The sequence below is a fragment of the Oncorhynchus tshawytscha genome, linkage group LG04, assembly GCF_018296145.1.
Source record: "Oncorhynchus tshawytscha isolate Ot180627B linkage group LG04, Otsh_v2.0, whole genome shotgun sequence".
NCBI lineage: Eukaryota > Metazoa > Chordata > Actinopteri > Salmoniformes > Salmonidae > Oncorhynchus > Oncorhynchus tshawytscha.
Window position 1 is genome coordinate 12,140,057 of NC_056432.1, and position 14,740 is coordinate 12,154,796.

Genomic DNA, 14,740 nt, shown 5'->3' on the forward strand with positions numbered 1-14,740 from the left:
ACCCCAGGCCACCCCGGACCACCCCAGGCCACCCTGGACCACCCCAGGCCACCCCGGACCACCCCAGGCCACCCCGGACCACCCCAGACCACCCCAGGCCACCGGACCACCCCAGGCCATCCTAGGCCACCCCGGACCACCCCAGGCCACCCCGGACCACCCCAGGCCACCCCGGACCACCCCAGGCCACCCCAGGCCAACCCAGACCACCCCAGACCACCCTAGACCACCCCAGGCCACCCTAGACCACCCCAGGCCACCCCAGGCCACCCCAGACCACGGACCACCCCAGGCCACCCTAGACCACCCCGGACCACCCCAGGCCACCCCAGGCCACCCTAGACCACCCCAGACCACCCCAGACCACCCCGGGCCACCCCGGACCACCCCAGGCCACCCCGGACCACCCCAGGCCACCCCAGACCACCCCAGACCACCTCAGGCCACCCTAGACCACCCCAGGCCACCCCGGACCACCCCAGGCCACCCTAGACCACCCCAGGCCACCCCGGACCACCCCAGACCACCCCAGACTACCCCAGGCCACCCCAGACTACCCCAGTCCACCCCAGACTACCCCAGGCCACCCCAGACCACCCCAGACTACCCCAGGCCACCCCAGACTATCCCAGGCCACCCACCCACTGCAGTTACTTTGAGCCAGGTGAAAATCCAGACATGAAAACAGGTTGATGTATCAAGTACTCCTCCTGACCTGGCCATCGTTGAGGTGTGTTTGAGATTCTATGAGTAATCTGATCCCAGATCCCTCTCTATTTGACATGAGGGAAGAGATGAGCTACACCCTTCTTATCAGTCTGTCTAAACATTGTAGGAACACAACCTGCTGATACCTCCTGATAACATGGACATCATTTCTGAAGTGAATCAGCAAGTGTGTGCGTGTGTCACCTGAAGCCTTGTGTTGTTCTCGGCTGTATGGATGCGTTGATCCATCTCCTCCTCCATCTCACTGAGTTGCATGGAGGCCTTGTCCTGTGCCCTGAGAAGAAATACAATATTAAAACATAATATATTATATCTGTGTTGGTGTGTGGAACATATTCATATAAACTCAGCAAAAAAAGAAACGTCCCTTTTTCAGGACCCTGTCTTTCAAAGATAATCTGTAAAAATCCAAATAACTTCACAGATCTTCATTGTAAAGGGTTTAAACACTGTTTCCCATGCTTGTTCAATGAACCATAAACAATTAATGAACATGCACCTGTGGAATGTTCGTTAAGACACTAACAGCTTACAGACGGTAGGGAAATAAGGTCACAGTTATGAAAACTTAGGCCTTTCTACCGACTCTGAAATACACCAAAAGAAAGATGCCCAGGGTCCCTGCTCATCTGCGTGAACGTGCCTTAGGCATGCTGCAAGGAGGCATGAGGACTGCAGATGTGGCCAGGGCAACAAATTGCAATGTCCGTACTGTGAGATGCCAAAGACAGCACTACAGGGAGACAGGACGGACAGCTGATCGTCCTCGCAGTGGCAGACCATGTGTAACAACACCTGCACGTCACTAACGAGTCACGGTTTTGTCTCACCAGGGGTGATGGTCGGAATCGCGTTTATCGTCGAAGGAATGAGCGTTACACCGAGGCCTGTACTCTGGAGCGGGATCGATTTGGAGGTGGAGGGTCCGTCATGGTCTGGGGCGGTGTGTCACAGAATCATCGGACTGACCTGGTTGTCATTGCAAGAAATCTCAACGCTGTGCATTACAGGGAAGACATCCTCCTCCCTCATGTGGTACCCTTCCTGCAGGCTCATCCTGACATGACCCTCCAGCATGACAATGCCACCAGCCATACTGCTCTGTTCTGTGCGTGATTTCCTGCAAGACAGGAATGTCAGTGTTCTGCATTGCCAGCGAAGAGGCCGGATCTCAATCCCATTGAGCACATCTGGGACCTGTTGGATCGGAGGGTGAGGGCTAGGGCCATTCCCCCCAGAAATGTCTGGGAACTTCCACGTGCCTTGGTGGAAAAGTGGGGTAACATCTCACAGCAAGAACTGGCAAATCTGGTGCAGTCCATGAGGAGGAGATGCACTGCAGTACTTAATGCAGCTGGTGGCCACACCAGATACTGACTGTTACTTTTGATTTTTGACCCCCTTTTGTTCAGAGACACATTATTCCATTTATGTTAGTCACATGTCTGTGGAACTTGTTCAGTTTATGTCTCAGGTTTTGAATCTTATTATGTTCATACAAATAATTACACATAAGTTTACTGAAAAATAAACGCAGTTGACAGTGAGAGGACGTTTTTTTTTTCAGAGTTAACATAATATTACATTATATCTGGGTTGGTGTGTGTCGAACATAATACTATATTATATCTGGGTTGGTGTGTGTCGAACATAATACTATATTATATCTTGGTTGGTGTGTGTCGAACATAATACTATATTATATCTGGGTTGGTGTGTGTCGAACATAATACTATATTATATCTGGGTTGGTGTGTGTCGAACATAATACTATATTATATCTGGGTTGGTGTGTGTCGAACATAATACTATATTATATCTGGGTTGGTGTGTGTCGAACATAATGTTATATCTGTGTTGGATTGTGTAGAACACAATATTATATTAGTGTTGGTGTGTGTAGAACATAACATATTATATCTGTGTTGGTGTGAGTAGAACATATTAATATATCTGTGTTGGTGTGTGTAGAACACAATATTATATTAGTGTTGGTGTGTGTAGAACATAATAATATATCTGTGTTGGTGTGTGTAGAACACAATGTTATATCTGTGTTGGTGTGAGTAGAACATAATATGATATTATATCTGTGTTGGTGTGTGTCGAACATAATATGATATTATATCTGTGTTGGTGTGTGTAGAACATAATATGATATTATATCTGTGTTGGTGTGTGTAGAACATAATAATATATCTGTGTTGGTGTGTGTAGAACACAATGTTATATCTGTGTTGGATTGTGTAGAACACAATATTATATCTGTGTTGGTGTGTGTAGAACATAATATGATATTATATCTGTGTTGGTGTGTGTAGAACATATTAACATATATATATGTGTTGGTGTGTGTAGAACATATTAATAAATTATATCTGTGTTGGTGTGTTTAGAACATAATATTATATTATATCTGTGTTGGTGTGTGTAGAACATAATATTATATCTGTGTTGGTGTGTGTGTATTTGAGGGTGTGTATGATAGAATGTCTGCAGTGTATGTACAGTATGTGTTTTTAAGCAAACTGCATTTGTTGGTGAGTATGTGTGTGTGTGTGTGTGTGTGTGTGTGTGTGTGTGTGTGTGTGTGTGTGTACCGTTTGACAGCCAGGGCCAGGTTCTCCATCTCAGCGTTGTGTTGTTTGATCTCTCTGGTGAAACTCATGATGAGTCTCTCATACTGAGGCACCATCCTGGGCTCTGCCATACTGATGTTCTGATACAGCGTGGCTGCCTGCTCATTCCTACACACAACACAAGACAGACAGACAGAGACAGGGAATGTTAACACAACAGCATAATGTCTGAACAGCTATTCACCACTAGAAGCATCTAGAACCACTAGTTAATATACCTCTCTAATAGCTACTATCATAACATTTATACAGCACACAAACATGATGATATTATTATGCTGCGTCAACAATATCATTCATTTCAACAGTGTTGACAGTGTTGTTGTACTTTGAAATGGAAGCTTAATCATCATGGGCTCATCTTTGCTATTTGTTGAACTGGAGAAGTAGGTTTAACACTTAGGGGGGTGAAACACACCTGTTCATCTGTATACCTGTGAGGCCCACAGTATTTACCTAATATCTACATGCTCATTCAGGTACTTAAATGTTCATTTCTCATTTCCCTGACTGCATAATAATTGTGGAGCCATTTTACATGTTAATAACTCATTCATGCTTTGGTAAAAGTGGGTCAGATAGGTAGAGGTATCTAAAGTGTGTGGGTCAGATAGGTAGAGGTATCTAAAGTGTGTGGGTCAGATAGGTAGAGGTATCTAAAGTGTGTGGGTCAGATAGGTAGAGGTATCTAAAGTGTGTGGGTCAGATAGGTAGAGGTATCTAAAGTGTGTGGGTCAGATAGGTAGAGGTATCTAAAGTGTGTGGGTCAGATAGGTAGAGGTATCTAAAGTGTGTGGGTCAGATAGGTAGAGGTATCTAAAGTGTGTGGGTCAGATAGGTAGAGGTATCTAAAGTGTGTGGGTCAGATAGGTAGAGGTATCTAAAGTGTGTGGGTCAGATAGGTAGAGGTATCTAAAGTGTGTGGGTCAGATAGGTAGAGGTATCTAAAGTGTGTGGGTCAGATAGGTAGAGGTATCTAGTGTGTGGGTCAGATAGGTAGAGGTATCTAAAGTGTGTGAGTCAGATAGGTAGAGGTATCTAAAGTGTGTGAGTCAGATAGGTAGAGGTATCTAAAGTGTGTGGGTCAGATAGGTAGAGGTATCTAAAGTGTGTGGGTCAGATAGGTAGAGGTATCTAAAGTGTGTGGGTCAGATAGGTAGAGGTATCTAAACTGTGTGAGTCAGATAGGTAGAGGTATCTAAAGTGTGTGAGTCAGATAGGTAGAGGTATCTAAAGTGTGTGGGTCAGATAGGTAGAGGTATCTAAAGTGTGTGGGTCAGATAGGTAGAGGTATCTAAAGTGTGTGGGTCAGATAGGTAGAGGTATCTAAAGTGTGTGGGTCAGATAGGTAGAGGTATCTAAAGTGTGTGGGTCAGATAGGTAGAGGTATCTAAAGTGTGTGGGTCAGATAGGTAGAGGTATCTAAAGTGTGTGAGTGTGTGTTTGCCTTCAACATGGTGGCCAGATTACAATCCTTAAGCATATAGACTCACTGTCACAGTCAACAGCCCTGTCAAGACAGGCAGCATCACTGGTACATGCCACGGGTGTACCAGAGACATCACCTTCCTACATGCAAGCTAAGAAATGCAAAATACTTTTAACAGCAATACTTTTGATAGTAATACTTTTAACAGCAATACTTTTGATAGTAATACTTTTAACAGCAATACTTTTGATAGTAATCAAAAGTGACAGAGGTGCTTGGAGTTATCTCATGTCCATAAAACATCTAGTTACCTGCTTTCTTAAAGTAGAACTACTTAGGAGGGGAACCACAACTGATCACTGCTGTACTCCAACCATGGTCCTTCTATGGCAGGAGGAATGGATGACATGTTTGCGAACACAATGACGGTTTGTGCTGTTTGTACCTTCATTCTGTTACCAAACTTTGAAACTAAACTGTTCTTCAAGTGAATGTGTTTTTATAAAATGTTCTTTTCAAATGCATAAAAGTTGTCCTTGTGCCAGAGTGAGCTCCCTCCCAGGTGTGCTCTGGGCATTAGTACATTCAGAGCGTTGTCAGATTGTCCCGTTAGTAAATTCAGAGCGTTTTGCTCTCATTTAGAGCACTTACTGGACGCTCTTGCCGAGCAGTAGGGTTGAGCATTCTGACCTCACAACGGCAGTCAAGCACCCAGGATAACTGGCTAACGTTGGCTAGCTGGTAGCTACTTCCAGACACATAATGAGAGAACACCTCACTCTGATCATTTTACTTGCCCGAGCAGAGCTGGTTAGTCTGTTCAAATCAAATCATCAAATCAAATTTTATTTGTCACATACACATGGTTAGCAGATGTTAATGCGAGTGTAGCGAAATGCTTGTGCTTCTAGTTCCGACAATGCAGTAATAACCAACAAGTAATCTAACTAACAATTCCAAAACTACTGTCTTATACACAGTGTAAGGGGATAAAGAATATGTACATAAGGATATATGAATGAGTGATGGTACAGAGCAGCATAGGCAAGATACAGTAGCTGATATCGAGTACAGTATATACATATGAGATGAGTATGTAAACAAAGTGGCATAGTTAAAGTGGCTAGTGATACATGTATTACATAAGGATGCAGTGGATGATATAGAGTACAGTATATACGTATGCATATGAGATGAATAATGTAGGGTATGTAAACATTATATAAGGTAGCATTGTTTAAAGTGGCTAGTGATATATTTACATCATTTCCCATCAATTCCCATTATTAAAGTGGCTGGAGTTGAGTCAGTGTCAGTGTCAGTGTGTTGGCAGCAGCCACTCAATGTTAGTGGTGGTTGTTTAACAGTCTGATGGCCTTGAGATAGAAGCTGTTTTTCAGTCTCTCGGTCCCAGCTTTGATGCACCTGTACTGACCTCGCCTTCTGGATGATAGCGGGGTGAACAGGCAGTGGCTCGGGTGGTTGATGTCCTTGATGATCTTTATGGCCTTCCTGTAACATCGGGTGGTGTAGGTGTCCTGGAGGGCAGGTAGTTTGCCCCCGGTGATGCGTTGTGCAGACCTCACTACCCTCTGGAGAGCCTTACGGTTGAGGGCGGAGCAGTTGCCGTACCAGGCGGTGATACAGCCCGCCAGGATGCTCTCGATTGTGCATCTGTAGAAGTTTGTGAGTGCTTTTGGTGACAAGCCGAATTTCTTCAGCCTCCTGAGGTTGAAGAGGCGCTGCTGCACCTTCTTCACGATGCTGTCTGTGTGAGTGGACCAATTCAGTTTGTCTGTGATGTGTATGCCGAGGAACTTAAAACTTGCTACCCTCTCCACTACTGTTCCATCGATGTGGATAGGGGGGTGTTCCCTCTGCTGTTTCCTGAAGTCCACAATCATCTCCTTAGTTTTGTTGATGTTGAGTGTGAGGTTATTTTCCTGACACCACACTCCGAGGGCCCTCACCTCCTCCCTGTAGGCCGTCTCGTCGTTGTTGGTAATCAAGCCTACCACTGTTGTGTCGTCCGCAAACTTGATGATTGAGTTGGAGGCGTGCGTGGCCACGCAGTCGTGGGTGAACAGGGAGTACAGGAGAGGGCTCAGAACGCACCCTTGTGGGGCCCCAGTGTTGAGGATCAGCGGGGAGGAGATGTTGTTGCCTACCCTCACCACCTGGGGGCGGCCCGTCAGGAAGTCCAGTACCCAGTTGCACAGGGCGGGGTCGAGACCCAGGGTCTCGAGCTTGATGACGCTTGGAGGGTACTATGGTGTTGAATGCCGAGCTGTAGTCGATGAACAGCATTCTCACATAGGTATTCCTCTTGTCCAGATGGGTTAGGGCAGTGTGCAGTGTGGTTGAGATTGCATCGTCTGTGGACCTATTTGGGCGGTAAGCAAATTGGAGTGGGTCTAGGGTGTCAGGTAGGGTGGAGGTGATATGGTCCTTGACTAGTCTCTCAAAGCACTTCATGATGACGGATGTGAGTGCTACGGGGCGGTAGTCGTTTAGCTCAGTTACCTTAGCTTTCTTGGGAACAGGAACAATGGTGGCCCTCTTGAAGCATGTGGGAACAGCAGACTGGTATAGGGATTGATTGAATATGTCCGTAAACACACCGGCCAGCTGGTCTGCGCATGCTCTGAGGGCGCGGCTGGGGATGCCGTCTGGGCCTGCAGCCTTGCGAGGGTTAACACGTTTAAATGTCTTACTCACCTCGGCTGCAGTGAAGGAGAGACCGCATGTTTTCATTGCAGGCCGTGTCAGTGGCACTGTATTGTCCTCAAAGCGGGCAAAAAAGTTATTTAGTCTGCCTGGGAGCAAGACATCCTGGTCCGTGACTGGGCTGAATTTCTTCCTGTAGTCCGTGATTGATTGTAGACCCTGCCACATGCCTCTTGTGTCTGAGCCGTTGAATTGAGATTCTACTTTGTCTCTGTACTGACGCTTAGCTTGTTTAATAGCCTTGCGGAGGGAATAGCTGCACTGTTTGTATTCAGTCATGTCACCAGACACCTTGCCCTGATTAAAAGCAGTGGTTCGCGCTTTCAGTTTCACACGAATGCTGCCATCAATCCACGGTTTCTGGTTAGGGAATGTTTTAATCGTTGCTATGGGAACGACATCTTCAACGCACGTTCTAATGAACTCGCACACCGAATCAGCGTATTCGTCAATGTTGTTGTCTGACGCAATACGAAACATCTCCCAGTCCACGTGATGGAAGCAGTCTTGGAGTGTGGAGTCAGCTTGGTCGGACCAGCGTTGGACAGACCTCAGCGTGGGAGCTTCTTGTTTTAGTTTCTGTCTGTAGGCAGGGATCAACAAAATGGAGTCGTGGTCAGCTTTTCCGAAAGGGGGACGGGGCAGGGCCTTATATGCGTCGCGGAAGTTAGAGTAACAATGATCCAAGGTCTTTCCACCCCTGGTTGCGCAATCGATATGCTGATAAAATTTAGGGAGTCTTGTTTTCAGATTAGCCTTGTTAAAATCCCCAGCTACAATGAATGCAGCCTCCGGATAAATCGTTTCCAGTTTGCAGAGAGTTAAATAAAGTTTGTTCAGAGCCATCGATGTGTCTGCTTGGGGGGATATATACGGCTGTGATTATAATCGAAGAGAATTCTCTTGGTAGATAATGCAGTCTACATTTGATTGTGAGGAATTCTAAATCAGGTGAACAGAAGGATTTGAGTTCCTGTATGTTTCTTTCATCACACCATGTCACGTTAGTCATAAGGCATACGCCCCCGCCCCTCTTCTTACCAGAAAGATGTTTGTTTCTGTCGGCGTGATGCGTGGAGAAACCCGCTGGCTGCACCGCTTCGGATAGCGTCGTTCCAGTGAGCCATGTTTCCGTGAAGCAAAGAACGTTACGTTACGTTGCTAGGGAGTGGTGCACGGTGTGCCTGACCAGAAGACCGCCTCGTTTCCCTCTTTTTCGGAGTCGTCTTTTTGGGTCGCTGCATGTTTACATGTTATCCAGAGCGTTGGTGACTGTAACTGTGCTGCTGGCAACAATTTAATGACACTTTTTTTTGCTGAAGTTTACTGATACCGGCCATATTCAACGGTTGTTGAGCGTTCGTAAATGAATCAGTTATTCTGCACTCCGGCACACTCAGACTAGAGTGCTCTGAAATTGGAGTAGATAGCCAGAGTGAATTTACAAACACACCCTCTGTTACCATGGAATTGCCCTATTGTGACCTCAGTCTCTGGATGTAGGCCTACTGTCTTTTTGAGGTTGGGCCCCCCCAGTGATTTTATCTGCTGCACCAGAAAACCCTCTGTCTCCAATCCTAATGGAGGGCCCCAGGGGTGGCCCTTTTCAAAGAAGCAGGCTAAGATGTTAGATCTGATGGGTGTCTTTGTACAGCTGGTGAGGCTGGTGATCAAACAGTCATAATGAGGTCTATTTAAGATGTGATGGGGAACATAGAATCACTGTGTTAATCAATGTCCCCTCCATGGTATTGTTAGCCAGTGTCTCAGTCCCATTCCCAGCCCTAGGGGGCAGGGTTCTCCCTCTAACTGTTCAATGGGACCTCATTTCATAACCTGTCATAGGATAGGCTACTGATACCTACCTTTCACTCCTCCCTTTCTTTATCTCTTTCTTTCGCTCATTCTTTCGGGTTAGGTTGCTGCATTTCTATTGGTCCTCCTAGAGATAACTGATGTATTAGAGCTAAACTGACCTGAGCACACACACGCACACACACAAATAGGTGGAGCAGGTGTCCTAACCTCATTTTGCCAATATCAATGGAAACCGGAATAGAACATCAGTTTCAATTTAAAAAAACACTACAATCATACAACAAATATTGAGTATATTTATTTTATGAATCCAAATAAGGGCAGAACCTTCCTGTAGTCTATTGGTTACACACACTGAAAAAGTACATTCAAACTGTTTTATGACAATATGTAAAGAAAAAATATTTGAATTAGCCTATATTTTGTTGTTGCTGCAATGTAAACCATACCTCACCTGGGTATGAACTTGGCATGGTCCCCCAGTCGGGTCTGGAAATCTTCCCAGGCCGGAGAAGAGACTTCCCAGCTCTCGCTCTCCATGTTCCCACAATACACTTGCTCCGAGATCCCGAGGAAGCCGCTAATGAACTCCGCTAGATTGATAGTCCCGTCTCTGTCGGTGTCCAGTTTAGAGAATATGTGCTCTCTCTCCGTCGGTGGAACATTGAGCTCTGAGCAGATTTGAATAAACTCGTATTTTTCAATCTGTCCAGAATGATCCACATCACAAGCGTGAAAGAGCGAACACAAACTCTCCCGGTCCCTACCCATGCCTGGTAATGACATGGTTCAGTCCAGAGTTGAAAGCCCCAGAAACCAAGCACGCAGAAAACCACCAGGGGAAAGAACACTATGGGCAACAGCAATAAAGCAACGTTTTTAACCAGTTAAATTCCTTTTACCGCCACCTTACGAACTTCAAGTCTGAGGTTTTTGTCCAAGTCGTTCAACACTGTCAATCACCTTATCGAGGTCCTGAAAAGAAAAGAAAAATAGAGCGTTCATTCTCTCCAGGACTTCGACCACCTTGGGCTAACGGTATTAACGTGTCGTCCTTCGTCCTAGTATCATTTATCAAGTCTTGTGTCGTCCTCTGCGGTGCTGTGACAGTCCCCTTGCCGCGGGTCTCTTGCCAGGTACACAGGTGGTGAGAGGTGGGGTGCGACAGCTGCTGACGCGGCTTACTTCTTGTGTTGGCCTCTCAACTTCGAGAACAGGCACAAAACAAACAAGAACTGTGTGCCCGGACACGCGCACTTACACAATTGCCTGCAATAGGTTGAATAAACGAAACACAAGCAAAAACAACTGCGTTTCCATAGAGATAGTCTAGAAGACCAATACACATTTCTGTCTACTAGATTTTTTAAAATTTAACCAGGCATGTCGGTTAAGAACAAATTAAAATTGAACAGGGAGTTAAACGGCCTTGTCGGCTCAGATTCGATCTAGCAACCTTTTGGTTACAGGTCTAAAGAGCTAACCATTAGGCCACCTGCTGCCTCTAGATAATAGGAAACTTTCACTAACAATCAGCATGTAAAAAAATTAATAACAAATCTACAAAATATTTGTACCTTGCTTAGATAGATGTAATTTGGATAAAGCTTGCCTGACACCACATCACTGTATGAAGGAGGTGATGGAAGGAGGGCCCTTGACACACTTGTGCTGTGGGCACTCTTCATTCTTTATATCACACAGGCTGTATTTACAAAGTCGTGGTAACCGTGGAGGAGTTTGTCAGATGTGTTACCAATTTCAACAATAAGTGTGTCTGTGTGTGTGTATCAAGTCAGCGGGTAGAGTGTAACAGTGGGGTTGTTGTCTCTGATCTCCTTCTCAGTAGGGATGTAGGCACAGCCGTAGAGATGCAGTAGCTTCAACCTAGAGAGAGATAGAGAGAGACCTATCAAAATTCCCTGAACACTCTTCATGCTTCTTTATATAACACAGGCTGTATTTAAAAAGCGTTTAATTTGATTTGAGTCATGCCTCTGTGGTAACTGTGGAGGACTTTGTCAGATGTGTTATCAATTTCAACAAAAAGTGTGTCTGAGAAAACCTAGTCAGTCGAACAACTGAATGCATTCAACTGAAATGTGTCTTCCGCATTTAAACCAACCCCTCTGAAACAGAAGTGTGGGGAGCTTCCATAATCGACATCCACGTCTTCAGCACCAGGGGAACAGTGGGTTAACTGCCTTGCTCAGGGGCAGAACAACATATTTTTACCTAGTCAGCTCAGGGATTCAATCCAGCAACCTTTTGGTTACTGGTCCAACGCTCTAGTGTGTGTGTATCAAGTCAGCGGGTTGAGTGTAACAGTGGTGTTGATGTCTCTGATCTCCTTCTCAGTAGGGATGTAGGCACAGCCGTAGAGATGCAGTAGCTTCAACCTAAAGAGAGAGAAAGAGAGAGACCTATTAAAATTTCCTGAACAGAAATCAACAGAAAACTGACATTTCTAAGGGTCGTTGATTTTTCCTCTCAATCTATCTGCTCATCACTTTGTGTGTTATGCCTCTGGGGTTTCCCAAGGTACAGATCTAGGATCAGCTTCCCCTCCCCAATGTTAACCTTAGCCGTTAGTGGGGAAAACCACCCTCCGTCGTTGACATGCATGTGTGCTTTAGTTCTACCGTTTGCACTGCCTGCTGAGGTTGTGGATGGCCTCTGGGCTGATCTGGCAGAAGCTCAGTTTGACAGTGTGGAGATGAGTGCTGCAGTACTTTGCCAACAGGCTCACCCTGTTAGGGACACACAAGTTACACATAATCAGTGACACACAAGTTACACACACAGTCAGTGACAAACAAGTTACGCACACAGTCAGTGACACACATATACGGCCAAGAAGAAGTCAAGAATGTCAGAAGCATGGAAGCATTAGAAATCAACCCTGCAAACTTCTGCATGACTATCAGTGCTGTGTACAGATGTAGGATCTTAATTTGATCCGGTTTTTGTTGCTGAGAATTGTCTTACAAAGCAGGTAATGCAAACTTGTACTGTTTTTGAGTTTTAAAAAGGATTCTAAAGTTTTGTAATTTCCACTTTGAAATGTCAGACTTGATTTAATCTAACGAAAAATGTATCAACCCCTACAAAAATGTCCATTAATTATAATCCACATACTGTAACAATTCATATTTCCTGTTTCTGCAGGATTATATTGCTGATGTAGCAAACTGGCTCAAATTAAGATAATATATGAAATGTGTGTGTGTGTGGGTGTGTGTGTGTGTGTGTGTGTGTGGGTGTGTATGTGTGTGTATGTGTGTGTATGTGTGTGTGTGTGGGTGTGTGTGTGTGTATGCAGGGCAATGGCTGCCTATGAGGACACAGAAGCCCGGTCCTGGGTAATAAAAAAATAAAATAACAAATAAAATACATACAGTACCAGTCAAAAGTTTGGACACACCTACTAATCTTTCAAAGGTGTTTCTTTATTTTTACTATTTTCTACATTGTAGAATAATAGTGAAGACATCCAAACTATGAAATAACACATATGGAATCATGTAGTAACCTAAAAAGTGTTAAACAAATCTAAATATATTTTATTTTGAGATTCTTCAAAGTAGCCACCCTTTTCCTTGATGACAGCTTTGCACTCTCTTGGCATTCTCTCAACCAGCTTCATCTGGAATGCTTTTCCAACAGTCTTGAAGGAGTTCCCACATATGCTGAGCATTTGATGGCTGCTTTTCCTTCACTCTGTGGTCCAACTCAGAGGTCATCTGATGCAGCACTCCATCACACTCCTTCTTGGTTAAATAGCCCTTACACAGCCTGGAGGTGTGTTGGGTCATTGTCTGATGAAAACAAATGATTGTCCCACTAAGCGCAAACCAGATGGGATTTCGTATTGCTGCAGAATCCTGTGGTAGCCATGCTGGCAATGTGCCTGGCAATGTGCCTTGAATTCTAAATAAATCACAGACAGTGTCACCAGCAAAGCACCCGCACACCATCACACCTCCTCCTCCATGCTTCACAGAGGAAACCACACATGCGGAGATCATCCGTTTACATACTTGTGTTGTCACACCTGATCTGATTCACCTATCCTTGTGCTTGTCTCCACCCCCCTCCAGGTGTCGCCCATCTTCCCCATTGTCCCGTCTTTTCATACCTGTGTTTTCTGTATGTCTGTGCCAGTTCGTCTTGTTTATTCAAGTCAACCAGTGTTTTTTTTTTGTCTCAGCTCCTGCTTTTCCTCAGTCTCTCTTTTCTCACCATCCTGGGTTTGACCCTTGCCTGTCCTGACTCTGAGCACGCCTGCAGTCCTGTACCTTTGCCCCACCTCTGGATTACTGATCCCTGCCTGCCTTTGACCTGTCTTTTGCCCCTGTTGGATTATTAAACTGTTGTTAATTCGACGTTGTCTGCATTTGGGTCTTACCTTCACACCTGTTACTCTGTATCTCACAAAGACATGGCGGTTGGAACCAAAAATCTCAAATTTGGATTCATCGGACCAAAGGACAGACTTCCACCGGTCTAATGTCCATTGCTCATATTTCTTGGCCCAAACAAGTCTCTTCTTATTGGTGTCCTTTAGTAGTGATTTCTTTGCAGTAATTTGACCATGAAGGCCTGATTCACACAGTCTCCAAAGAACAGTTGATGTTGGATGTCTGTTACTTGAAGTCTGTGAAGCATTCATTTGGTCTGCAATTTCTGAGGCTGGTAACTCTAATGAACTTATTCTCTGCATAACTCTGGGTCTTCCTTTCCTGTGTTGGTCCTCATGAGAGCTAGTTTCATCACAGCGCTTGATGAATTTTGCGACTGCACTTGAAGAAACTTTCAAAGTTCCGGATTGACAGACCTTCATGTCTTTAAGTAATGATGGACTGTCATTTCTCCTTGCCTATTTGAGCTGTTCTTGCCATAATATGGACTTGGTCTTTTACCAAATAAGGCTATCTTGTGTACACCACCCCTACCTTGTCACAACACAACTTATTGGCTCAAACACATTAAGAAGGAAAGAAATTCCACAAATTAACTTTTAACAAGGCACACCTGCAAAATTGAAATGCATTCCAGGTGACTACCTCATAAAGCTGGTTGAGAGAATGCCAAGAGTTTGCAAAGCTGTCATCAAGACAAAAGGTGGCTACTTTGAAGAATCTCAAATATAAAATATATTTTGATTTGTTTAACACTTTTTTGGTTACTACATGATTCCATATGTGTTATTGCATAGGTTTGATGTCTTCACTATTAGTCTAAAATGTAGAAAATATAAAAAATAAAGAAAAAGCCTTGAATGAGTAGGTGTTCTAAAACTTTTGACCGGTAGTGTATATACAGCACATTCGGAAGGTTTTCAGACCCCTTCACCTTTTCTACATTTTTTTACATTACCAAAACATATCTGCAGCAT

General features: G+C 44.7%; 1 protein-coding gene across 3 annotated transcripts in view; it reads right to left on the bottom strand.

Moving 5' to 3' along the window:
- LOC112246423 (ras and EF-hand domain-containing protein) overlaps positions 1–12,398 on the bottom strand; it is a 35,250-nt gene extending 22,852 nt beyond the window's left edge. For 2 of the 3 annotated variants that reach the window (XM_042320329.1, XM_042320330.1), the window contains exons 1-5: positions 11,985–12,396; positions 11,578–11,741; positions 9,797–11,229; positions 3,330–3,476; positions 913–1,003 (exon numbers count right to left, since the gene is read on the bottom strand). In XM_042320329.1, the coding sequence (XP_042176263.1) occupies positions 913–1,003; positions 3,330–3,476; positions 9,797–10,128 (570 nt within the window). In that variant the 5' untranslated portion in view covers positions 10,129–11,229; positions 11,578–11,741; positions 11,985–12,396. Of the gene's footprint in view, positions 1–912; positions 1,004–3,329; positions 3,477–9,796; positions 11,230–11,577; positions 11,742–11,984 lie in introns of all 3 variants that reach the window. The other variant, XM_042320331.1, reaches the window with a different exon arrangement.
- Positions 12,399–14,740: the final 2,342 nt, after the last annotated feature.